The following is a 26,864-nucleotide window of genomic DNA, read 5'->3' on the forward strand; positions in this document are numbered from 1 at the left end:
ATGGGCAAGATGGACAACACCTCTGTGGAGCTGAGCTCTCCCTCTGAGGTGAAGCAGGCAGCCCTGGAGGAGCCAGAGCCCATCAGCCCTGAGGTCGTGAGCACCAAGAAGAAGAAGAAGGAGATCCCAGACAGAGGTTCCTGGAAGGGGAAATTTGACTTCTTGCTGTCCTGTGTGGGCTATGCTATTGGTCTGGGTAACGTCTGGCGCTTCCCTTATCTCTGTGGCAAAAATGGAGGAGGTGAGAGAAATGCACAATGAGCAGCCTTGTACCTGAGCAGGTTTTGGCTTGGTGTGGGTCTGGGCAAATGGGTGGTTCTCCAGCTGAGAGCTCTCCCACATGGTGGGAGTTATTAAGTTGTCCAGAGACAAGTTTCCATGATCTGTGGGCTTTACTAGCAAGTGCAGGCTGGGAAGAAGCAGTCCAAAGGAATATAACAAGCAGTTTGAGTTCTGTCATGCTTGTGAAGTTCAAATTTACTACAAAAAAACTCCAAACCAGGCATGTGGGACCTCATTTACTTACAGGGAGGGCTATGCACAAACAGGCACCCAGTTGGATTCTGGGGCACCTCCAGAGAAACCAGTTTGCATCTGTTAAAGGTTGGGTTCTCCTCAGTCTGGGGTATTCTCAAGGAAATTCTCCCTGCTCAGGTACAGAATTTCTGCACATCTTGGATCAACTCAGAAAACACACTTCTGTGCCTCAGCTCCCCTCTCAAATGGTGCTCTTTCTTCTGCCTTGTCAGGGAGATGCTTTTATGGAGGGGAGTACAGGCAGGTGTCAGTAGAGCAGAGGCTCTTTCTTCTCACTCCATGCTGAGCTCTCCCATTGCTTGTGCCTGTTACTAAAACAGCCTTCCTTCTCCCCTTTGAAGAGCTGCTCACTTCCTTGAACCATTTTACAGACTTCCCACACAAGTCCAAACCCATTTTCCTCACCTTTAAATCCCTATATATAATTTTAGTTTTGCCTGCTAGTCTTCCCACATTGCTCTTTGCTTTCCTTTTAGCTCCTCCTGGCCTGGAGTCCCCATCCCAAGTGCCACACTCATTCATGCTGCTCTGAGGGTGTCTTCTCATGTTTCTTCTCCATGTCTTTCAAATTTTCCTTTTACCTTTGGCTCTCATAACTTCTCGTATCACCAGCCCATTTCTGCAGTTGCAGGCAGTGTAGGATGCTCTTTTTCTCCAACCCTGGAAAAGAGGAGAAGGGTCTTCTTCCCTGAAGAAATGTCCATTTAACTTCATGGCATTTAAGGGTATCTAGGCCCTTTCTCTGAATCATGGAGTGAATCCTAGCAGGAGATCAGAAAGTTTGCAATTTTGACAAGAAGATTTCTAACTGATTATGCTGTTTTCATAGAATTGTAGAATCATAGGATGGTCAGGGTTGGAAAGGACCTAAAAGATCAGCCAGTTCCAAACCCACTACCAAGGGCAGGGACACCTTCCACTAAGTTGCTCAAAGCCACATCCAACCTGGCCATGAACACTTTCAGGGATGGGGCATCCACAGCTTCTTTGGGTTTTGTGGAGAGGTGGAAATGTGCAGCTGAGCTGAGTGAGGTTTGTGGGAACACCCAGGCCTGCCCAGGGGAGGTTTTGTGGGAACATCCAGGCCTGTGCCACCAGTGCAGGTCTGTCATCTTTGTGTGGCCACTCTCTGGCTGCTAGCTCTCCTCCCAGAACATTTCCCCATGGCTGGGTCCAGCACTGGTTGTTAGCCCTGTGCTTGCTGTGTCATCCCAAGTCTCACACAGCTCTGTGCTGCCTGTGACTGTCTCCTCACACATAAAGGTGGAGATGACAGTGATGTAATTAGATGAGGGGTGTAGTGAAGCTAAACTCCTACATATAAACTCAGAGGGTGCTGTGGAGGTGCGGAGCTCTATTTTTAGCACCAGCCATGGTACACGGGGCACTCTCTGCCCTGACAGCCGCGGGCACGCAGAGGGAGCAGCCGGCTGTGAGCAGGCAGATGCAAGGCAGGAATTGGTTCCTGCTCCCAGCACCCTGGTGCTCCGTGCTGTTCATGGCAGCCTGGATGGCTCCTTCCCATGCCCTGCCGCTCCGTGCTGTTCATGGCAGCCTGGATGGCTCCTTCCCCCGGCCCTGCCGCTCCGTGCCGCTCATGGCAGCCTGGATGGCTCCTTCCCATGCCCTGCCGCTCTGTGCCGCTCATGGCAGCCTGGATGGCTCCTTCCCCCGGCCCTGCCGCTCTGTGCCGCTCATGGCAGCCTGGATGGCTCCTTCCCCCGGCCCTGCCGCTCTGTGCCGCTCATGGCAGCCTGGATGGCTCCTTCCCATGCCCTGCCGCTCCGTGCTGTTCATGGCAGCCTGGATGGCTCCTTCCCCCGGCCCTGCCGCTCCCGCAGCCGGCAGCACCAAGGAGGGAGCGCTGCCTGAGCCGGAGCTGACGCACGGGAGCATCACCGGGACGCGGCTCCTTCGCAAGCGGGCGGGCACGGCCCCGGCTCAGCCTCCGCGGAGCGCCGCAGACCGTGGGTGGAACGCTAATTTTAGCGTCCCGCATGTGCCCTGCTCAGAGCGCGGCCGTGTGGGCTGCTTCCATTACGCACAGGCAAATTGAACTGAATGGAAATATTGTCGTCTCACTTACCGCTGTCGCATTGCATCGGCTCACGGCTGGCTTGCTCGGCGCGGGGAGCCCCGGGCACGGCAGCACAGCGCTCGGCCCGGCCGCTGCGGGGAGCAGGCTTCACCCAAAGTGATGCCCGGGCTCCCTGCTGGCCCTGCACGCAGCTGGATGTGCCCAGCTGTGCCCCCGGCCTCTACACCGATCTCTAACCTTATACAGTCCCTCTGATCTCAACAGAATTGTACCAGACTCCAAATTCACTCTAAATGCAGCTCAGTACATGCTAAAAATTGCCTGTGAGATCCTAAGCTTGAATAACTTGAGAGAAAAACAATCCTTTAAATAAGCATCCTCCACTCCTCATTTGCACACTGAGACTCAAAACAACACAGTGTAACAGCTTGTAATGCTCAGTTTTTGATTCGTGGGCAGTGTTCCCTGTTTTAAGGATTAATTGTTGTTCTCTGCTGTGCAGCATTAGGAGCAGGCAGATTTGGGGCTGCACAGTGAGCACCAGGCACTATCGATCCCTCCTTGCCTCTAAGGGTCAGAGCTCTGAGCAGGACCAGTGTCATCACCTCTGACACCCATGGATCTGGAGAGAAGCTGGCACTTTCCCAAGGTCACACACAACTGTATTTTGTACTGGCCTGCAAAATTTAGATACAAATTCCAGAACTGATTTCCCATCTGGCTGTACAGGACCTGGGGATATTATCCATGCCTGCTTGGGGACCTGGCCTCCAGACTGGCAGTGGCATCGCCAACAGCCCTCAGCTCAAGGAGGTGGTCTGGTTTGTAGATTTTCCACTATTCTTGAGAATCAAGTCAGGATAAAAGACTTGTGTCCAACAGTTTATTTGTTTGTTTTTTGTTTTCTTTTTTCTTCCCAAACAGTCTAATAAGATCTTTCACCTACAAGCCTTCCTGACCTGCTGTAGATGAGAAGTGCAGGATCATCAGAGCTGCAGCCAAATTTCATTAATTGCTTGCACAGAAGCGAGGAGGAGACTTGCACTGCTGCTAAGCTCAGCCTCCGAACAGCACAGCAGCAGGGTGGCAGCAGCCCTGGAGCAGACCCTGGCTTCCCACAGGGCTCTCAGGGGCTGGACCTTGCAGGCTGTGGTGTCTGGTGAGCACACAGGGGAGGGAGGCTGCTGAGCAGGCACAGTGATGCCCAGAGCTGTTCTCTGCTGTGCACCAGGCTGCTGGTGAAGCCAAGAGCCTGTGCTTCCATGCCAGCTTGTGATTCAGGTTCATGGTCACTGAGCTGCTGGCACAGGGAGTGTTTTCTGCCCACCACCCACTGCCAGCTCCTCTTGCACGCTGCCTCCCATGGACTCTCATGCCGAGTGCTGGCACCTGCCTCTCCCAGCTGGGTTCAGCTCCCTGCTTGGCAGGCAGATGTCCCCAGCTGGGTGTCCCCTGAGCCAGCATCCCTGGCTGCTTCCCTGCCCTCAGAGAGCAGCTGCTGGAGCCTGGCTCTGCTGGGTGCAAGCTGGGCCACAGCTCTCCAGAGTGGCTTTGCTCGCTGGCTCCGTGTTTGCTTCCCTACAATTATCTGGAGAGGAAGACTCAGACTGACAGCTCAGCCCTAAGGCTGGTGCAGGAGTCAGTGCTGTCCTGAACACAGCCAGCCACTTCTGGGCACACTGAGTGTCCCCCCTCTGTCCCCAGTGAGCATCTTCTGCAAAAGTTTATCCTCCTCAGAAATGAGGGCCCACTCCAGTACAGGCATGAGAAAGATAAAACTGGGTTTTGTCCCCCATCCCAGAAGTCAGGATGACCTGAACTTGTACAGCCTTCCAATCACACAGCAAGGCTCTCCTATTCTAATTGCTCTTCTCAAAACTGGGTGCCAGTAATATCTCTAGTGAATGAGTGTTCTACCTCCTTTCTAGTGATGAGATGATTTCCATGGGGCCATGGGGAAAAATAATATTTTCACGAGGAATTTTAAGGTAAAACCTAAAACACAGGTAGGGTGGTACGTAGCACTGTTACAAGAGCCAGTACAGTTTTGGTCACAGTTTTTTAAAAAGATTGAAACAGCTATAAAAAAAGAAAGCAGTGGCCAATGCCAGATATTCCTGTGCACTATTCCCTCAAGAAGAAGAAGAAGAAGAAGAAGAAGAAGAAGAAGAAGAATTGAAAGCTTCTGCAGGTAAGACAGAAAGCATCAACAAGTTACCAATGTCAGTGTCCAAGCTTTTGGGGTTGTTGTCAGATTTGGTTTAGCATTGCCTAAGCAGTAACAAAGTGAGCCTGGCATTGCACAGCTAGTGATGCCAGTGTATTTGTACACATGGTGCACACATACCCACAGTGATACGGGGAAGGAGCTGTGACCTCAGTGGGAGACTCACCAAACACATCAACTCCAGCTGCAAGCTGTCACCTCTGGGAGAGGCTGCTCCTCATCACATGGGTGCTGCAGAGCAAGGAACTGCAGCTGGAGGCATTTCCTTCTTGATCAAAGAGGGAACTGCCTGATAACATTGCTCCTTCTTTCAGGGGCCTTCCTCATCCCCTATTTCCTGACGCTGGTGTTTGCTGGGATTCCTCTCTTCCTGCTGGAAACTGCTCTGGGCCAGTATACCTCTATTGGTGGACTAGGAGTCTGGAGATTAGCACCCATGTTCAAAGGTACTGTGCTGTATGTTTGTGACAGAAATGGCACATCACTAGAGGCAAAACCCCACTAATGGTTTGAAGGTAAATCAGCCAATCCCTGGGGGCTGGGATGGGGTGGCAGGGGTGGGGGTGTGTGGGTTCCCCTCTGTCTTTATCAAACTGTCCTTGACCTCTGTCTGCAGTCACTAACATCACTGTGCTCTGTTCAAGCAGTTCTGTGTGATGACAAGGGACTTTATGGGACAAGGGACTGTGACAGAAGGGCTCTGGTTGTAGAAGACCCTTTGTTTTCCCAACATGTGCTTACTTTAATTGCATGGGAATGCAACCTGTTACCATGCTTGAAGTGACTGTTTTCTAGAAGCCAATGGTGATTTAGAAATGCCTTGGATGTTGAAAAGTACACTTCTGCCAGGGAAGTGACAAGGTCTTGTTTTCATGGAGCTCTGTCCATAAAGTACCAGTAGCACACTGAAAGCATTGTTCCCCCAGTGGAAATGGGTGGCTGAGAGACATAAGGGAATGAGCCTCCCTTGCTGACCAGCTCATTCTGCAGCTACAGCACACTCTGTGTTGATGAGCTGGTTCCCTTTTTTTGGTTTTCAAAAAAAACCCTTGCTGTGAAGCCCATGAACTCCCTTGGGTACTGGAGACCTGGATTTGTGGAAACCCAGGGCACTGGGAATATTTCTCTGTCTGCTCTGGGGTGCCCTGACCCCCAGGGGAGCACTGACTCTGACCCTCATCATGGAGAAAGTTTCCCAGACTTTAAGATAGACTGGAATCCACAAAAGTGTGAAATGGATTATAGAAAGTAGTGTAGATGTATCACTTGGTGAGAAATTTAGGTTTTGGGATTTTTAGTATGTTGTGGATGGAAGCAAGATGGAGGGCACAGGATGTTGTCCTGAGTTTCTTCTTCATGCTTTTTCTTCCTTCTTCTCCATGGCTTTGTGTGGCATTTTGTAATTGGGCAGAAAAGTCTGCACTGGGGGCTCTGTGGAATCAGTTATTTGGTTAAAAGGGAAAATAATCCAGGTGCCAGTTCTCAATTGGATAGTTTGGTCTTTAAAGACCTTGTAACCAGAGATAGTTGGCCATTTTGTGCTGCTGAACCCACAGCAGTGAGACTGTTTTACTGATAAGAAATAATCAACACCTGAGTCCAAACATGAACTACTGTCTCAAGTGCCTTCAATCCAGACCCAGAGAAACCAATGCCTGGTATCCCCACATGGACTGATGCTGCTCTCTGCCTTCATTTGCAGGTGTGGGCCTGGCAGCCATGGTTCTGTCCTTCTGGCTGAACATCTACTACATTGTCATCATTGCCTGGGCTCTCTACTATCTCTTCAACTCCTTCACTTCGGTGAGTCCTGGGCGTGTCTGCAGCGTGGCTTTGGCTGTGCTCTGGGTCCTCACTCCCCCTTATGGGCAGTGGTTTGTTCATGACCCACAGCAGTCACTAGCTGCTTGCCATTTGTGCAAAGAGCCCTTGTCAGCATCGTGCTACACCCTTCCTGAGGAGGTTCATCAGCCCTGGAGGCAGTTTTGTGGTGCTGATGGGTAGTGATGCTTGTCCTCTGGAGATGATGGTCCTATCTCCTCTACAGGAAGTGCTCCCCACTCACTTCAGTCTTTAAAACTTACCCTGTGTTTCTGTTTTATTTCTAGTGCTGCTCGAATCTGAGCTGCACATTTCCAGAACTGGTTTTGTCAGGCTTTGTTACATCATGATCTCATTTCTCAGGACTTGCTCCTTATCTTAATTAGTTCTTGTTCACTCCTCTCTTGATAAATTATCTCCAAGGCATTTTTTTTTCTGCTGGGAAAAATGATTCAGAAAGTATCTAGACATCTGCTTGTGACTGTCCCTTAGTGTGTGCTTTGGTGTTATAATTTGTAATGGGTTCCTCTTCCATAGCAGGGCCTTCTACCATACAATGTTAGAATCACACCCCATATTAATTTCTTGGTAGCTGAATTATTTATTTCAACTGAGAAACTGGTAAGAGTTTCCTTAATGTAAGTCTCTGAGCAACCTGAAGCCTTAAAGACATCAACCCCATGGTTCAGATGGGATCTTTTTAAATGTCATTTAGATATAACCCTGAAATGCTATTGTGGACACTGTACAACCACTTTTCCTTTTTGTTCCAGCAAAACTTTCAAGTATCTGTCAACACTTTTGCTGAATCATTTCATTTGTCATTCCCAACTGTGTTTCTACCACCAACACCACCTATCACTGTAGGGTCCTGGATCTAGAACAGCTTTATTGGCTGTGGGTGATTAGATGCACCCTCAGGGATTCCCAAATAAACAGAGGTCTTCCTCAAAGTAACCTGTCCCAACTCCACCCTGGGCAGGATGTTTTTTAGGATAAGGCTTTGGTACCTTCAGGTGTTACAGACCCAGGTAGAGACAGTGCTTGTATGTGCACAGGCAGATCCAGATGTTTGGCTCAAAACCTTTTCTTTTACCAGAGAGAATTCCAAATTCCCAAAAGGACCCGAGGTGCAAATGAAAAAGCCAGGCTGATGTCTGTCCCCTGTGCCTCCTAAATTTAACTAAGAGTATTTTGAACTATAATAAGAGCCCAGCCTGCCTTCTGCAGTTTCTGTCTTCTAAAATTCAGAGGAAATGGAGCAGCAACAAACTGCCCCCAGCCTGCTCCTCCTTGTGAGAGCTGTGCAGCTTCTCTAACATGCAGAATTGAAGAGCTGCTGTGCAGCACTGCTCAAGCCGCTGCCTTTTCTTCAGTGCAGTTAGCAAGTCGTCATGAAATCACCACTGAGGGGGGTGCAGTGGTCTGGGTGGCCACTGGAATGTCACCTCCACCCCTGCAATAGTCACCATTCTGCCAGGATACCATGTTTGAAGGTATCATCTGCTGGAGTGAACTGATTTAGATGGAGCAGTGAAGGCAGCACTTAAAAGCACTTAAAATACAGGTAATATTTTTGAAGAGTGTGGCATTTACATTGTCTGAAAAAATTCCTTTACCCAGGGATTTTCTCCTGGGAAGCTGAAAAGCAGCGAGAGAGGCCTCAGAGAAAAGGAAAACAATTCTTATCTCATTTGCTTCTCCTGTGTTGTGCTCATGTGGAATGTGTTTGGAGATTTTTTTACCCACAGGTGACTGTTTCATTGGTTTCTGGTGTGAGTTGTTTTCACTCTTTGGCCAATCTAGGCCAAACTGTGTCAGGGCTCTGGAAAGAGTCACGAGTTTTCATTATCTCTTTAGTATTCAGTAAGTATCTTTTGTGTATTCTTTAGTATAGTATAGTATTCTTTAATATAATATAGTATCATAAAGTAATAAATTAGCCTTCTGATAAGATGGAGTCAGATGCATCATTCTCTCCCCTCATTGGTGGATCTGCTTTTACAATAAAGAGGTCTACATTGCTGGAGGAATAGGGATGGATACAAACTTCTTCTTAAAGCTTTGTTGAGCTGGAGCCTCAGGTCTTATCTGCAGAAGAAAATCACCCAGAATAGCTGCTCTGCATTTGTCTACACACACTGTGCTTGGGAAAAGAGCTAGCTGCCCATGGAGACATATCTGAGCTGCTTCCTTGGGCTGGCTCAGCTGTGGCACTGCATGGCCTGGGTGAGTTGTCCTGCATGCTCAGACAGCCCCTGGCACTGCTGCTTTACTGCCTGCAGTGCTAGAGCTGACTGCAGTAACTCTGTAGTGTTGTGCTGCTGTCTCACTGCTACCCACAGTGTAAACCTTTCCCAGGAATCCCTTTGTGCTGCTTATAATCAGGGCAGTGGACAGCATCAAGCAGCTACTGTCCTGCACAATTTACTCCTGTGCTTGTGTTATAAAAGTCTGTTTGTGTAGACAACCCGTTGCCTCCATTCTCAGGGCCATGTTGCTTTTTAAACATTGAAGTTGGTGTAAATTAAACATAAGAAACAAATCCCTGCTTATTCTTTGTGCAGTAAATTCCAATCACTTGTTGAGTGAAGACAGCAAAAAGCTGTAATGGTTATAAGCACAGTATCCCTTGATAGTATTTTAATTTGTAGGTATTAATTATCAACAGTTAATTGGAAGTGGCTTTCTATGTGGGGAATTTTATTGGAGCTACAGTATTGCCCTAATCATATAATGATATTTTTTCCCCAAAAATCCTTTTACAATTTATCATATTTTTGAAAATAGTTCCATTATTTTAGATACAAGGGCATGCCCATCCAGTGGAGCTGCCCATTATCTTTGCAAAAAAAAATATTAAGGGGCTTCAGTTTAGAAGAAGCCAGATTTCATTGGGAGATATCCCATGAATGGTGACCCTGGTGTCCTTGTTCTGGTGCAGGAGCTGCCGTGGCAGAGCTGTGGGAACGCCTGGAACACCGAGCGCTGCTTCTCCAACTACTCCCTGAACGACACCACCAACCTCACCAGCGCCGTCACCGAGTTCTGGGAGTACGTCCCCAGCTGCCCACACCAGGTTTCTCCCTCCCTGTGGTCACTGTGCCTGCCCACCAGGGCCGTGGCTGTGCCTGTGGGCTCTGCTCCCTGGGCAGCCTTGGCAGAAGGGCGTTACAGCCATGGTGGGCATGGGGTGCACTGTGCAGATGCAGGTCAGATGGACCTGCAGGCAAACAGTCTCTCCACCTCTCTTCACCTCCCTTTGTCCCATCACAATGATCCTCATTCCCTCTAGGGATTTGTGGGTTCTCACACCTGTCTGCACCTGGCCCTTCACCCTCCAGCCACCTCTGGGAGCTCCAAATTCCTCTGCCCTTGATTATTAGATGATCTCCTGACACAGCGTCTCCCACCCTTAGGAGGAACATGCACCAGATGTCCGGAGGCCTGGGGGAGCCTGGCGCCGTCCGCTGGCCCCTGGCTGGCACGCTGGCCCTGGCCTGGCTGCTGGTCTACTTCTCCATCTGGAAGGGTGTGGAGTGGACAGGCAAGGTACAGTGTGAGGGCTGGGTCTTTTGGTGCTGCCTCTCATTGCTGTGCCGTCAAAATGTCCTCCAGACTCAATTTTATTTAAGTGTCTATAACTAAGGTTACGGTGTTTAGAGGCAAAATCACAATAGATGCTATTAAATTCCTGACATTTACCTTTCATGGCTGTGAAAATTGCTATGATGTTTATGGTAATTTTCATTCTAAGTGTAGAGAATAGCTCTTGCCTGTAGGGTCATGGGTCTGAGCATGCATTCTTTTTGGGAAGAGGCATTTTCAGAAATTACTTATATTTCCCACTTTGGGACAGCCCTTTGAGAGAGCAAAGCTTCTTGTGGCCTCCCACTTCTGACAATCACAGTCTCTTAAATTGCCTCTGGTGGAAAAAAATCTCCCCATCTCCTTTGACAATTTCCTGCTGCCCTTTTGATATTGGTGGGAGACGTTCAGATGAGAAGCCCGTTGTTATTCCCTGTGCAGTGTTCCAGGCTAGCACAGCAGAAAGGTAATTGCTTTGTTTAGTGAAACAGCAGTGCTGAGATGCTGGGATGTGTTATTTAGAGCACAGCATGGTGCAACCAGACACTATTATGAAAGGAATAATCTAGAGGAGAGATCAGAAAGAAGCACTTCAGGGGTAGGTCACCTAAGCTGATAACTTCCCCAGTGGCTCTCAAACAGGCTTTAGCTACACAGCCACAGAAAAGCCCTGGTGATTACTGGTGTGGGCTCTGTGATGAGGGATGGCACATACCCGTAAGATACTGAAACAGTGCTGAAAAGAAAGCAGTGGAATCAAGACAACTTGTTTTGCTTCATGCACTGGTCTAGAGAAACACCAGCTTTAGCTCTGAAAATAAGGATATGATGACTTAAGGGGATTACTTCTGTGGGGTAAAATTATCCCTGTGCAATTCCCTTGTCTTTGGGCATTTCATCCAGACTTCAGCATGCTACTTTTGTGATTAGTGTGTCCTTGTGTATCATTGGCAGGGAGAAACCTCAAACAGCCAGAAGCGTTACTAGCATGGGAATGGGAGACAGAAAATGCAAGGAAATGCTGCTGAAAGTGGCTGTGCTTGGGAGCCTGTCCCCCTCACAGGAGAACATGCCAGACTCAATGGCACCATGGGCAGGAAAGGTCCTGGGCACTGGTGGGCTGATGTTTTCTCTCCCCTGGGGTCTTTTTCAGGTGGTGTATTTCTCAGCCACCTACCCCTACTTCATGCTTTTCATCCTCTTGTTCCGGGGAGTCACGCTGCCAGGAGCCAAGGAGGGGATCCTCTTCTACCTCACACCTGACTTCAGGAAGCTCTCTGACTCTGAGGTTAGTAGCCTAGTGAGGAAAGCTCTTATCTCCCAGCTGTCTCTGCTTTAGGCTTCCTCAGGCACTTCCCATGAATATTGTAAGTACTTAAAATAACTCTAGAATAACCCTTTACAAGTATTCATGACCCATGTCCCATAGGCTGAGACAAAACTGACAAAAAGTTCCTTCATGGGTGGAAATCTGTGCAGCAGCTCTGCTGTACCAGGCAGAGTTATCCACAGGGTATGGGGAGTCAGAAGTTATCCTGACAAAGGCACCTGCCCTCTGGGCTGGGAATGTCTCATTTCAGTGACTGTCCTGGTGGTCCCAGAGAAAGGATGATGTGCTGCTGGCATGGGGGCCTCACAAGGACCACAAGCACAGCAGCACACACAGCAGCAGGTTTTGAAAGTGCTTAAGTGATGAGTTAATGTGTTCTTAATGTGTTCTTGGTCACTGGCAGCAGAGAGGAGACCCAGGAGGAGCAGGGATTCTTGCAAAAATGAACTTTTTCAGGATACACAGACTCTGTGTTTTTCAGCAGCAATACTCCCATGGTTCCAAAGCCACCAGTCATGTGTGAGTGGGGACAGCTGGAGATTTGTCACTTTGCAGTGAGGGTCCCAATGATCCCGCTTTCAGGACACTCTCTGTAACCATACTACCAACTGCATTGGCTCTAATGCAGGAAACAGGGTTCTCAAGACCAGAAGAGTTGTGTAAATACTATGCAATTAAGAAACAGTCTGTCTCTTTTTCTTGAACTTTCTAAGCTTTAACATCTTAAGGCATGGGGACCAGCTTTGCAAGCTGTCATCTGCAGTTGTTTGCACATACTGTTTCCATGTTGGAAAATCAAAGACACACTAGTGGAAGAGAAATGGAGGGTGTGAGAGAAGGATGTGGGTCTCTGAGTGGAGCAGCATCCCTTGGGGCCACATGTGAGAAAGCAAACACACACACACACACACACACACTCAGACAATGCAAGAGACCCTTCTGATCTGCACAGGACCCTGTTCAGAAATGCATGACTTTTCCTGCATCTACATCATCCCACTGGAGGGCATGTCTGGTGCTGGGCCAGGATGCACTTTGATACACTTGACACATGGGAAGGATGCAGATTCCCTACCTTCCAGTACATAAAGGGCCCTACAGAAAAGCCCTGGAGAGGGACTTTTGACAAGGCCATGTAGTGACAGGACAGGAAGAATGGCTTTAAACTGAAAGAGAATAGCTTTAGATTAGATGTTAGTAAGAAACTCTTGACTGGGCCCTACTGACAGGGTTCCCTCAGGTCCTGGCCACCCCAGTCCCCCTGTACATCCAAGCACTCAGCTCCACAGTCTGCACCCAGTCCCCCTGCTAGCCCTGCCCTGTGCTGCTGCAGGACATGCACCTGCAGCATGGAGTCCCCTTCTGCTGCACTCCTCCTCTGGCTCCTTCTCTACAGGTCTGGATGGATGCAGCCACTCAGATCTTCTTCTCCTACGGCCTGGGGCTGGGCTCCCTCATTGCTCTGGGCAGCTACAACACTTTCCACAACAACGTCTACAGGTCAGTGGGTTTTTTCCACCCTCCTGTGTGGCTGGGACTCCTCATGGGTGAGGCAGGGGGTTGTGGTGAACCTGCCTGATCTCTGCTGTCCCCTTGCTGGCACCATGCAGCCATGGGGACACACTGTGATCTCTTCAGAGGGGCTCCCTGCCTACAGGACACTCAGTGTGTCACCTGTGCTACCTGTCCAAGGCACAGGACCAGCTATCCACAGGGCTTGGTCTTTTGTTTACCCCACCCTCTGCTCTTGGTGGGACCTGCAGGTGGGGTTTTTTCTCTCTTTCTCTCTTCCAGAGACTCCATTATTGTCTGTTGTATAAACTCCACCACAAGCATATTTGCAGGGTTTGTTATTTTCTCTATCATTGGCTTCATGTCACACATCACGAAGAAGTCGGTGTCAGAGCTGGCCTCCTCAGGTAAGCAGAAACCAAGGTTCAAATGCAACAGCAACCTGTGAGCACCATTTGTGTGGGCTGCTCTTGTTCTTTCCTGACTAAGTGTGCTGAAGTTTTATTTTGCTGTAGTGAAATATTTAGGCCATTTGCTTTCTGAAACCTTCTTATGGAGAATAGATACTACCTAAGTTTTCAGTAGATGTGATCAAAATTTGGAGTCCCTTTTGCATGCAAGATCTTGAGACTGTGATCTCAGAATAATGTTTTAACCAAGATAGGACTGTGTCTTTCTGCACGAAGACATATTTTGAAATTGCTGTCTTTCCAGAGAAAGCTTTTATCTCAAGAAACAGCCTTTTGTGATGGGGAGAAAAAAAAAAACACCAGGAAAGTTATAGCCAGCTCTGAATATCAGTTTATTTTTCTAGCACAGTGCTCCAGCTCCATTTGGTTGCAATAATTTGATTACTTGTTTGCAGGAGTTGTTTCTCCAATCCTGTCTCCCCATCTTGCCCCCATGCCCCCCACCAAGGTGGTGTGTCACAGCCACAAAGGAACAGGTGTTCCTAGCTCCTGTATAAAAACCCCTGAATCCTTGGCTGTAATTTTTGTCTCTCTATTTAATGGTGGCACTTAGCTCAGACTTACCATCAAATGCTTTGTGAACATGGGCTCATCCCCCTTTTCCTTACTGCAGGCCCTGGACTGGCTTTCCTGGCCTACCCACAGGTTGTCACACAGCTGCCCTTGTCCCCACTGTGGTCAATCCTCTTCTTCTCCATGCTGATGATGCTGGGTCTGGACAGTCAGGTGAGACAACTCAGGGACAAAGTGGAGGAAGATGCAAAAATGTCTTCAGGTACAATTGTGGTGTCCCCTTCTGCACTTGGGACAGTGCTGAGCTGAGTGGGTTTTTTTTCTCTCTTGGTGTGAGGGCTGTGCTTTCCTCAGTATTTTGGCATTGCTGTTGATGCCAGCAACAATGCAACCCTGAGCAGAGCTGCAGCTCCCTGGCCTGGTGCATAGATTATCAGGGATAGATCCTGGCAGAAGGAAGGAGTCATGCCTTGGAAAAGGCTGTGCCTGGGTACCCTGACTGCTTTGCCATCTTATCTGGTGGCAAAGCTTTACAAGATACTTGAGGGGGAAGGAGTTAGATATAGCAAAAGGTCTCTACCCTGCCACCTCAGAGCCCTCACAAAACAAACAAAAAAACATTATCTCTGAATTTTTACAAGTGGTGATAGGGTTTTTTTCTGATAATTCAGCATAAAAGTAGCTACCCAGTAAAGCAGTGAATTGCAGCATGCCTTCCTTTTGAGTGTATAAAAATCAAAGTTTCCTACAAAAATGTGCACTTGGTCTGTCACATCCACCCTTGTGCCCGTGCTCTTCTCTTGCAGCACAAACCATCAGCACAAAATGGATGCTCTCTTGGATTACAGGCAGTGTTCATAAACCCAAGCCTACTTCACAATCAGACTCAAACCTATTCCTGAAATGCCACACCTGGTTTCCAGGAAAATCTAATCAACCAAACCTGGTTTTCAATCATGTCACACTCTTATATGCATTTTATAAAGCTCATGAATGCATTACCACAGACATTATATAGGAAAAAAATTAAAATAATACCTGAATGTTCTGAAAGAAACTACATTTACAGAAAAAAAAATTATCTGCATGGATTATTCCCTCAGTGCTGGTAAATGGAGACATGACAATAAGCCCTCTAAGCACTCTGTGTGGAATTTATTTGCTGCATTTGCTTCTGAAATACCCCTTGAAATTCTCCACGTCCCTTCTGACAGCCAGTTTCAGAGGGCAGACAGTCTGTTGGGAGGCTCTCATTGCCTGGAGGAAGAGGCTGGAGTGGGGGAATGAAGCATCAAAAGGAAAACAAGCTTTTAAACAGCACAGCTAAATACATGTGAAGCAGCTTTCTGTCTGCATGCTGGAGCTCTGCCTCATTCAAACACACCAGCAACAGCATGGCAGCTTCTGCATGCAAACCAGTGAGCACAGGCTGCTGCAATGGCTGCAGTTCCACATGCATTTTGGAGCATTCAGTTAAAAAAAACAAAACAAAAAAACAACAAAAAAAGGTTTTTCTACGTGCTGATTGCATATCCTTTGTGGCATTTGCAGATGGGGAGCAAGCATTGTGTCCTGCAGGTGCAGCACAGCTCCAGCTGCTCTTCCTGCCTGGCTGCTCCTGTGGGATGAGTGACCTGTGCTGACAGACACCTCCCTCCTGTGCCTTGGTGTTCCCTCTGCTCTGATCCATCCAGGCTTCAGCTCTCTCCCATCCAGAACCTCTTTCATAATATCCTAGTGCTTCCTTTTGACCTACCAGTTTCCAGGTCAGGCATTTATTGCTCAGGGGAGCTGGCAAGCCTTGTGACTGCCAGCCCTGTGTCTGTCCCATGTGAGGCTGCCTGGCACACATTGGTCATGAGGATTTCCAGCTGCCAGCAGTGAGACCACTCTCGTGGCTCCCAAGCCCAGATTTCTGGTCTCAGCAGCTTGTGTAATGATTAGGCCCCTAAAGAGGAAAAGGAGCAAAAGAGAGAAGTTAATGGAAATAAAATGCTTAGGAAAGAAATAATATCATGGGGTGAGGCATGAAGAAGAGAAGAATGCATGCTAAAAGTTGTGGCTGGGGAGGGTTGGTGGGAAAAGGAGAATTTTTTGGAAAGCCGATTGCAGTGGCAAGAACAGGAGGCACCAGTGCTCAGCTCCATGCCACTCTGAAAGCAGCATGCTTTCATTCAGGTGCCTGCATGTGCAAGCAGCCAAGGTCTGGTCTGTAAGCTGGGAGAAGTGAGCCCCATGCACTTGCAGTCCCTGGGGTGGAAAGGTAAACCTCCTCCAGGCTGCATCCCCTATGAAGTCTGAGGCTGTCTTGAGGCAATTTTCAGTAAATGGTATGAAGGCCATTGTCTGTTCCATGGGTAGAAAAAGCAATGTACAACCATTTGTTTCTCCACCTTATCCATTATACAGGAGCTTAATTTTGATAGGAGACAAAGAGAATTCAACTCATTTTGTAGCCCTGTTCCTCACCATCCATATCTCTGTCTTTCCCTTTCAGCATTCCCTGATTTTGCTCATTCTTTCTGCTGTCAGCGTTGCTCCATCCGGTTTTCCAAGGCATCATTTCCTTTGCTCCTTTTCTGCTGGACACCACTCTGTGCCCATGACCAGGGCTGCTCCCCTCCAAATGCATTTGCCTTTCTGGTCTGAGGTCCCCTGGCCCTGCCGTGGCTCTGGCAGTGCCTGGCCATGTATCCATGTGGAAGGAATAGCTTTCAGCAGAGGTTTTTTTAGTCATGCTGTCTCTTCACTCTGTGGTGCCAGCTCAGTCCTGACTCTCCCAGACAAGAAGCCAGGTGGGATGGGGTGAAACACTCACTGTCAATGACTTTAAAGGCAGCTTAATCCATGCATGAACAGCAAGAGATGCTTTAATGGCACTTGTGTCCAACATAAAAAGCTTAGCTCATTCAAAATTCAAGTGTAAGCAGTTGAGCTTTGATGCTGTGGGAATACTGGCTTTCCATGTGGATATAAAGCCCTGGGCAAGCACATCTCCCTTTGCCATGCTCTGCCCACAGAGCAGTGTGCACACAGTCAGCAGTGTGCAAGCTCTTCCACCATCCCTGCCCAGCTACAGGCTGTGGTATTCACCTGCCCTCTGATCAGAGACAAGCTGTGAGAGAAGCAGAGAAGAAGGGAAAACAATTCTTCTACTCCTCTTGTTTGACACACGTAGAATGTGTTAGAGAATTATTTACCTAAAAAAGTTTAGTAATTAAATTCTACTAAAAATTATTTTGTTTCCTTAGCCAGTCACTCAAAACTGTGTCCTGACTGTCAAGAGACAGTCATGAGTTGTTAGTTAGTAGTAAGTATTTCTTTAGTATTCTTTGTAGTATAGATAGTATAGTATAGTATCTATATTATACTATAGTATCTATATTATATCCTATAGTATAGTATAATATCCCTCTTTAATACAGTTATAATGTAATATAGTACAGTTTTAATAAAACAAATATTCAACATTCCAAAACCATAAAATCACATACCAATCATTTCCCTGCATCAAGGTCCCTAATTTTACTATCATAGGCTCAGGCACTCCAATTTTTCCCCGCACATCTTCCCAACCCTCTGCTGCTCTTTTTGATCTATACCTCCACCTCCACTCTAGGGGATTTTCTTCTTCCCAGGGACAGGGAAGTCCCTGACATCGGGAAGTGATGAAACCACTTTAATTTTCATTGCACTGGCTTGTACATTTGCTCAGCATGACCAGGGAAGCCAGTTTGCTGCCCTCATAAATTCCCTGGGTTATTGCTAGAGGCAAGATGTGCTCTCTCAGAGAGAGGGTATGTTACCTGTAGTTTCTGGGAGCAAGATATAAAAGTAAATCTCACAATTTATCAAGGGATATAGAGAAGAATGCACTTCACAAGGGCAGTCAAACTGCCCTTGTGCCAGAAGGCAGAAGTAGAAGGAAAACTGGAAGGCAAAACTCATGGCGATTTCATTGTGTGTTATGGTGCAGACAACATTATTATGCTGTGGCTGGTGCAGCTCTGCACAAAGCATCCAGAGATTTCCACTTCTGGAAAGATGATGTGCTGTGAAGATGGACTTTTGGTGTGCTACATGCATTTAATGCTATGTGCTCGAAAAAGTGAAATGCAGTCAAAGACAGGGTAATCAGAGATGTTGTTATTTACATGCACAAAGGACTGGGTAATACAGGTCCTTATGGAGCATTTACATCATTGAACAGCACAAGGGCTGCTGCCAGAGGCTGGGAAGAGCAAGAAGAGAAGAGCAATAAAGGTCCTGCACGTGTGCCAGCAGCAGCCAGACACACAAGTGTGGCACAGGGCCTGGCAGTGTGGGGAGCAGGGCAGTCATAGGGAGGCCCTAGAGAGTTTGTGAGAGGAGAGAGGAGGCTTTGCATGAGAAGCAAAAGGCAGAGATTTAGCTGAGCTATTTTTAAGTATTTAACTTAATATTTACAGTTGGTGCTCCTAGCTCCTAGCTCAATCTATATTCAGTGGGGAGAGAGATAAATTTTCAGAAGATGGTTCAGACCAACTTTGTGCAGAGATGACTCTTTCTTTTCTAGAGTCTGCAGAGTCCATAAGGTTCTCAACATTGAAGTAAATGTGTGCAGGTTAAGTTACTTATATATATATATCCTCAGATATATATATATAAGTGTGTATATATATACTTATATATACCTATACACACACACATATATATATAAGTATATATATACACATATATATACTTATATATATATAAGCATATCATGCTTATATATATATAAGTATATATATATGTGTGTATATATATAAGTGTATATATATATATCCTCAGTGTATGCCTTTTCCCACAGTTCTGCACTGTGGAAGGGTTCATTACAGCCCTGATGGATGAGTACCCTCGAGTCCTAAGAGCCAGGAAGAAGATCTTCATCGCAGTAGTCTGCTTCATCTCTTATCTCATCGGATTCTCCAACATCACCCAGGTACAGATGGCACAGGCTGTGCTTGTACCTCCATTCCTGACTCCTTTCTGGCCACTTGGCATCTCACAGCCCCACCAAAGCTTTGGAGAAGTGACAGCATTTCCCCTATTCTGGGTGAAGTAGTTTGCTCATCACTGCTACATCTCAAGTGACTTAGGATGCCTCCGTAATTTTTACCATCATCCTATTGTCAGTCTGGCCTGTTGTTCTGCTGTTTGCACTGAGGACTCAAGCCAACAGAGCCCAAATTTAGGGAATTCTTACTTCAAATAATTAAGATAACACAAAGAAAGCCTGTCTGTTGTGGGCTTGAACCTCTGGAGCTGAAGCTGAAGTTCTTGTGATGGGAGGTGAGGGCTGAGTGGTCTGGAGACCATTTGTGGAGCTGTGTGGGTTCACGAGGAGGCAAGGCAAAACTCCAGGGAGAGGCAAAGCAGACTAAAATGACTCCTTTTAAAGCAGAGAAATAGAAGAGATCCTAGTGAATTTGGTTTCTCCTCACCCTGGGGTATGCCTGAGCAGGCTGGCGAGTTGTCTGCAAGGGTTTTGCTTTCCACTGGAAGCATTGCAATAGTGGCTCTGCTGTCCAAGGAAATAGACATTCAACCAACAGACATGGACAGTAGCAATCCAAGCTGCTGGCTGATATTGTTGATCATAATCTACAATTGAACTCCTTGACCCCGTTTTTGTCTTTTCAGGGTGGCATTTATGTCTTCAAGCTGTTTGATTACTACTCAGCCAGTGGCATGTGTCTTCTTTTTCTTGTCTTCTTTGAAACCATCTCAATTTCTTGGTGTTATGGTAAGCACAAAACACCTTGTTCCTTTGTTTTCTCTGTGGGCATGGTGACTTACTGAAAAAGCCAAAACCAGTGAAGACAATGACAACTTTGCAGCCAAAAATGGCTTAGATTGATAACTTCAGAAAATCAGGAGTGGAAGGGTGTAATCTCACTTCTCCAGGCCCTCACAAAACCTCAGCACAAGAGGACATCAGGAACATGGAAGATGTTAGCATGAATTTGTGTCCCACTACCCCATCCCTTCCAGCTAATTCTTCTCATGCCACCCTGTCACCCTCTTGCTGTGCCTGGCCCGTGCTCTGCCAGGAGAAGAGATGAATACCATGGTGCAGAGTTGGGGTTTTCTTTCAGTACTCATTTCTTCTTGTAGGTGTGAACAGGTTTTACAGGAACATTGAAGAAATGATTGGCTACAAGCCTTGCATCTGGTGGAAGATCTGCTGGGCCTTCTTCACCCCTCTTGTCTGCCTGGTAAGACCTGGGGAATCCTCTGTGCAGGAGTGGGTCTAGAAAGGTCTCTAGATGGGCAGTAGGGAAACATTCTGTTCTCAGCCCAGGGCAGGTCTGGTGCAAGGGGGTCCCAGGCAGGCTGGAGATGGGTAAAGTGATAGAAGAGGCTCTTTCACTCTGCCTGCTGGAAATCACCCATAAAAAAGTTCTAGATGATTGCTTTTAATCTAAATGAGGCCATCGGTTCTTTTTTCTTTTTTTTTTTTTTTTTTGAGATATGAGATGATAAGTAAAATAATGTGATGTTTCAAAAAGCTATTATCAGCTCTGGCTTTCAGCTACGCCAGCTTCAGCCTCTGGCAGGCTTATGAGAACAAAAGCCATGACCAAATGCAGGATAACTGGCTGCAGAGCAGTTTGGCCTCTGCAGGCTCCTGCCCTCCCAGCAGAAGCAGTGCAGGGAGTGGTGTGATATGAAGACTCCTGATACCAGCTGTGAGGATGCTGTTTGCTTGCATAGGACCTCTGTGGAGGCACTGCTTGTCTGAGTAGTCTAGGGAAGAAGGAAATATGGGGTATTCCAATTCCATCTTTTTGGAAAGCTTAGGTTATCTTACCCAGCTTAGGATAAGAAGAGATATGAAATTAAGAGATATGAGTTGGTGGGCTGAAAGAATCAGACTAATGAGAAGAGCTGTTGGGAGCTAAGAAGGTAATGAAGGAAAGAATGGTGGGGTGCTGATTTTGCACTTTCCCCTGCAATGGCTGGTGTTCTTTTCTAGGGTGTGTTCTTCTTTAGTGTGGTGGAAATGACCCCTCTGACTCTGGGCAAGTACGTCTACCCCGTGTGGGGCCAAGGCATCGGGTGGCTCATGGCCCTGTCCTCCATGTTTCTGATTCCAGGGTACATGCTCTACTCCTTCTTCACCTCAACAGGGACCCTCCGGCAGGTAGGAACAGCTTCATCTCCCTCTGCCCAGGCTGAGCTCCTCCCTGAACTGATAACTCTGCTCTGACAGAGTTATCAGAGTGCACCAGGTTGGTGCTGCAGGAGCTCTGTGCACCATCTCCGCCAGGAGAGAGAGGGAGGGCTCAGATCAGCCCCAGTGCACTGAACATCTCTTGAGTATCTCTTTGGCATGGGGTACTGGAGCCAGGGAAGAGTTTGGGAAGAAATCCTTGAGGTTTCTTGACCCAGAGAAATCCCAGTTCCTGAGGATTCCTGGCTATGAGCATTTTTACTTGGCACTCCTCAGCAGGGAGATCAGCACCTCCAAGCCTGAATCCTGAAATGTCTCAGGCATTCTGCTAGCAGCAGAAACAAGCCCAGGGGTGCTTTGTCATGTGCCTTTCAGAGAACACTCAGTGACTGAGGCATTAGAAAGCAAGAAAGACCTACAATACCCACCACCTTAGTCTTGTTTAAAACATTTTCTTTAGTAATTTGAGCAGGATTTTTTGAAGCAGTGAATGCAGTGAGCCTCCATGTCATACCCAGTACTTACTACTAAGATTTTATGTACAGTGTTGACATTCAGTCTAGAGAGCACTGTGCCCCAAATCCCTGTCTTCAGTGCTTACAGTTGTAAGAAACCACACCAGGAGTGTTGATTTATGGCTTTCCCAGCCCAGCTGGAACAGCAACCAGATGCCATCTAAATCACATGAGTTTATTTTAGGAATGCTGTATTTTTAACAAACTTTGACTCAAAGAAGTTGTGGCTGGAATTACTGGGCTGAGGTCAGCTTCAGGTTCCCTACCTTTGAGGTGAAGTTGCAGGTGGATTTGAGTTTTCTTCCTCCCAGCATTCCATTTGGATAGGCTCTGATGTGGGTGAACTGGGTGGGTTAGGGATCTCAGATCTGCTTTCAGTTTCTGGTTTCTCATCTGAAGCTGGGTTTAGGTACTTGTCCTTCCTGCAGAACTCAAGCCAGGGTATTATGTCAAGCCACTTTGTTGACTTTGGGTTGAAGGCCAACTGAATTCCAACTGTAGGCCCTTTCTCAGACATTTACAGGGCTCCCTATTCACTCATCGTGTAAGCTGCAAAAGGAGGGAAGGGAAGCCTGAAAGTACAGGTTCAACCCTTTGCCTGGTGCCAGCCCTGTTTCACTGGAGATGGGGAAAGCACACTGCAGCATCTGGGGGAGCCCAAACTGCTCTGGGACCTCGACTCCTCCTGACCAAAGGCTTGTGCCAATTATATCCACAGTCCTTCCAAAGTGCTGTGTATTCCTGTGCTGCCCCAGGAGCTTGGAAGGAAGGTCTTGAGTGTGTTTCCACCCCTCCCTTCAGCACCTTGTGCAAACCATCAGCACCAGTAAGCAGCATGAGTGGCTGATGTGCACCCTCCCTGTCTGACTCTTCATGAACATCACGAGACCCAGACCCCCTCTCAATCATTCATAGACCTAGGAGCGGGCAGCAGATGGCAGCAGGAAGAAAGTAGGCTAATCTGTGTGTGCGTGTGTTGATATCAGAGAGACAGAGAGAATTTTTGGCCTCTTATATACACAGATCCTGGATTAATTTGTAATAGAGCTGGAGCTGGAGGGAAATTAGATGCCAATCCTGAATAAAGTGGTTTTGACAGACAGGAAAGATTACAAGTCATTTTGATCCTACTGAGCCTGAATGTTAAAGGGGAAAAAATACAATGAATGGCAGAAGCAGTTCAGTGAACATTTCAGGGAATTCACCCAGAAGCAGGCACTTCAGTGGTATTGGAGGGTAGGAGTTTGTTCCCCTTTACTGGAAAGAGGTTCTACTTCTCTTAGTGATGTCTGTTCAGGTCAGGCTTAATCCCCCTCTGCATTCTCTTCTGCAGTGCACAGCACCAGTCCCTCCCTGACTGGCAAAAGTGATTCATTCTTTTTCATCACTCCCGATGCTCAATCCACATGCCTCCAGTAATGATTGGCCCCTCCATATTTTCATGGGTCCTTGCTTCACTTTACTTGACTCTCCAATTTCCATTTGATCAGCTCAGGGCGGCAGGAGTTGCTGCTGTGCAAAGGTTTGTGCAGGTGGATGTTCTGATCAACATCAAAGGCACAGACTCTAACCTTGTTAACCTGCTGTAGTTACTTAGTAATGCTCTGTAATCAACCCTAATTGAAAAATAGGTTTTCTCTGAAGCCTGTGGCATTGCAGCTCTCCTTCCTCCTTGCAGCCGGTCTTGCCTGGTAACAGTTTGCCTCTTATCAGGATGTTTCAGATAAAAGGAGGAGCTGCTGTGCTGTGTGCAGCATCCAAGCAAAGGTGACTCTCAGAGGCTTTTGGGGTACTACCAAATGCTGCTGGAGGAGTCACTGCATGCACCATCCCCTTGCCCTGCAATCAGGGTCACCTCTGAGCCATGTGGCGAGGATCCCACCCCTCACTGCTGCCATGCATGCCCTGGCTGTCCCAGCCCTGGCTGACACAGTCTCTCCTTTCATTCCTGGGCAGCGTTTGCAGCAGATGACCCAGCCCAGGCCAGAGGGGCACGCTCACAACAACGGCCTCCAGCCCAAGACATCCTTGAATGGGAAGATCTCGGACGCCGCCGTGTAGGAGGAAAGCCCCAGCTCCTCGCTCTGCCCTGTAGTTGCTCAAAGCTCCACATTGTCCCTCAAGCTCCTCTGGCACACCTGGCTGTCCCTGGCTCTGCGGTGGCTTTCCTTTGTCCCGGTGGACCTGGTGGAGGAACCTGCTCGTGGCTCTTCCTCCTGGCATGGCTGAACAAGGCCCTGAACCAGCTGCCACCAGGGCATTGTGTGGTGGCCACCTCCATCCTGCACCATCCTTGTCCAGGGCATTGTGTGGTGGCCACCTCCATCCTGCAACCTCCTGGTCCAGGGCATTGTGTGGTGGCCACCTCCATCCTGCACCATCCTTGTCCAGGGCATTGTGTGGTGACCACCTTCATCCTTGTCCAGGGCATTGTATGGTGGCCACCTCCATCCTGCAACATCCTGGTCCAGGCCCTCAGGGAGAAGCAGCTGGTGCCCACATCATCCTCCTGCTGAGGAGAGGTGGTGTCTCTGGAGAGCTTAGACTGGTTGTTATCCACTTCTCTGTTTTTCTTGCCTTTCCATGTGAAGCTCCACAGAGCATCCCCCAGCACACAGCTGTGTTTCACCCCAGAGAGATTGCTATCACTAGGTTCAAATCCCAGATGGCTGCTGGCTGATGGAGCATAAAACACCAGCAAATACATAACTGGAGGGGATGTGCAGAGCAAAGGGTTCTAGTGCAGAACAAGGGATTCTAGTGAGAAGTCCTGCTTGTTGGTAGCTGTAGGACATCACCCCACACCTGGAGAAGGGCTTGGGGACAGTGTGTGCTGCTCACAGTGCCATGTTTCATCCCTGCACAGTCTCCAGACATGTTTGCTGCATCCACTGGGGCTGGCACTGTGAGCCAGAGCCCAGCAGAGCAGTCAACCTTTCTTTTCTGGAGCATCCTGCCCTCTCTAGCTGCATGCAGTAGCCACACCCTGACCCTAACAAGCAGCTAAAAGGGTAAATGGAGGGCTCTTTGCTACAGGCTGTTCAAGTCTCCCACACTGATCACAACAAGCTTGGTGCAGAGGCAAGGCTGTGTCACAAAGAGATTTTCCAGCACTGTGAAAATCTCCATCCAGGATAAACCAGGGTAGCTCCTGCCAAGCACCCTCCCTGGCTGTGTCCCTGGATGGGAAACAATCAGATGGAGCATGGCGCCCATGGGTGGTTCAGTTTATAGCTTTTTCAGGAAGCGGCCACTCCTAAACCCCAGCTGGTGGAATGCAGGAATTCCTGAGGCAGTTGGCAGGATGTGACCACCATGTTAAACCCACCCCTGTGAAGCAGTGCTGCCTTCCCTTGTTCAGCCAGATCAGTCACTGGCACATCCCAGCTCCCAACACACAAACCACAGAGGGCTGGGAGCTCTTGTAGATGGTGCTGGAAGAGTGCAGCACCTTGGAGAAGGCTGTGAAGTGTTTCAGAGCCATCCTAAAACAGCAGCACATTTCTTGGTGGTAAAGCTTTGTGAAAGGAGGTGGCTTGTCACAGCACCACGTGTAGGTGTGACAGTGACACTCCCAGTTGTGCCAGTGACCCCACGCAGAGACATCCTCGTACATAGAGTGTTTGATGAGCACGCTTGCTGTGGCTTAGTGCTGATTAGTCTCTCTCCTCCCCTGGCACAGCATTGCCAGGCCTGCTGACACTCCCAGCTTTAGATCAGAATCAACAAACTCATAAATGAGCATTCAAGAAAAGGTGCATCACACCCATCTTTCCTGCCAAAGAGTCTGGTCTCAGAAGTGACACACTGCAGTGCCCCAGGTGTCCTCCTGCAGGTGACAGATGCGTGATGAGCCTCTGCACAATTGTTCTGCTCTCCAATAGCAGCTTCAGAATGCTGCAGGCTGGCCCTGTGCTGCTTGCCCCTGTGACTCACCAGAGCATGGGGCCAACCTACTCTTTGCCAGCCTTCCAGCTTGTGGATCAGTAGCAGAAGGAAGAAAGAAGTTTTCTGGTGAAAGCTGAGCTCAGACCCCTTTGGGAGTGGGTCCTCTGCCAACTCATCAGTGCATCTTGATTAATGTTGCTTCAGAAGTGTAACCAGTCTGTATTTGTGTGCATGGTTCTCAGCAGTTATGGCTGTGGCCATTAAGTGCATGTTTTGTGGTCTCCAGCACCCTGGGCTGAGATCACGCCCTGTCCCACCTGTAATTGTTGCAGTGTTTGTGTCAAAAAAATTGCAGCTGTTAAATAGACATGAGGAAATGCTGTATTTATAGGCTTAGTCTTGTAAAGCCAAAAGCCAAACACTGAAAGCTGCAATCATAGCTCATCACTATTAATCTCAGCCAGTTACAGACATGTCATCTTTCCTTGCCCTTAATTGTCTGTGCCACTTAGCTGAACATTTCTATTCCAATTTCACCTATTTTTATGAACTGGGGCACTAAGGAAACCACTCTTTATAAACATGTATGTCCTTAAAGAGGGACATCTGTGCACAAAAAATATGTTTAAGCTCTAAACTTTGCAGTAATTACCCTTACAAGAGACCTGCTTTTGCCTGTGCATCCAGGTCCCTTAACCTCCCTTCCCTCAAATGCAGACTGAGGGTTGCACAGGTGGGTGGTGGGCAATGGACTCAATTTTTGAGTGAGGCCATAAAACCATGGAAGACTTTGTTTCTTCAAACTTCATTGGGACACCTCAGGTCTGAGGAGGAACAAATCAGTGTTAGTGGTAATTTTTTTGTCTCTTGGCCAACGAGCTTGGTTACTGGCAGAGCTGCTCAAAGTTTGTTTCCTCCAGGGGAGTGGAGAAGGAAGGGTCCAGAAATCAAAATTCTTTCCCTGGTTGCAGAGGAAATCTCTAAACCCCCAATTCCTGTTTGCTACAATTTTAGCCCAGCATCTCTCTGACCTGTGGCCTTGCCTGTGGCACATTGTTCCAGATGTGGTAGCAGGGGCTGCTCATAATAACAATATTTGATGAGATTTAACCATTTGCTCCATTTTCTGCTTGTGACCTTCTCCTTTTCTCTCTCTCTCCTACCCTGCTCCTTTTTGTTCTCTTGCCTCTGTCCTTCCCTGGTATCATTTGTCCAGTGGAAATTATC

General features: G+C 47.9%; 1 protein-coding gene across 1 annotated transcript; it reads left to right on the forward strand.

Moving 5' to 3' along the window:
• Positions 1–23,810, forward strand: LOC128940453 (sodium- and chloride-dependent GABA transporter 1-like). Its single transcript, XM_054281860.1, has 14 exons — positions 1–241; positions 5,117–5,248; positions 6,505–6,605; positions 9,568–9,677; positions 10,043–10,175; positions 11,365–11,499; positions 12,938–13,041; positions 13,336–13,460; positions 14,137–14,249; positions 18,868–18,999; positions 19,701–19,803; positions 20,175–20,275; positions 21,037–21,204; positions 23,706–23,810. Exons 1-14 carry the CDS (start codon positions 1–3, stop codon positions 23,808–23,810), a joined length of 1,803 nt encoding a protein of 600 aa, XP_054137835.1.
• The last annotated feature ends 3,054 nt before the right edge of the window (positions 23,811–26,864 follow it).

Source organism: Melozone crissalis, unplaced genomic scaffold (genome assembly GCF_028551555.1).
Source record: "Melozone crissalis strain CALT ecotype California unplaced genomic scaffold, PUWL_Pcris_2 ptg000033l_1, whole genome shotgun sequence".
In the NCBI taxonomy this organism is placed as follows: domain Eukaryota; kingdom Metazoa; phylum Chordata; class Aves; order Passeriformes; family Passerellidae; genus Melozone; species Melozone crissalis.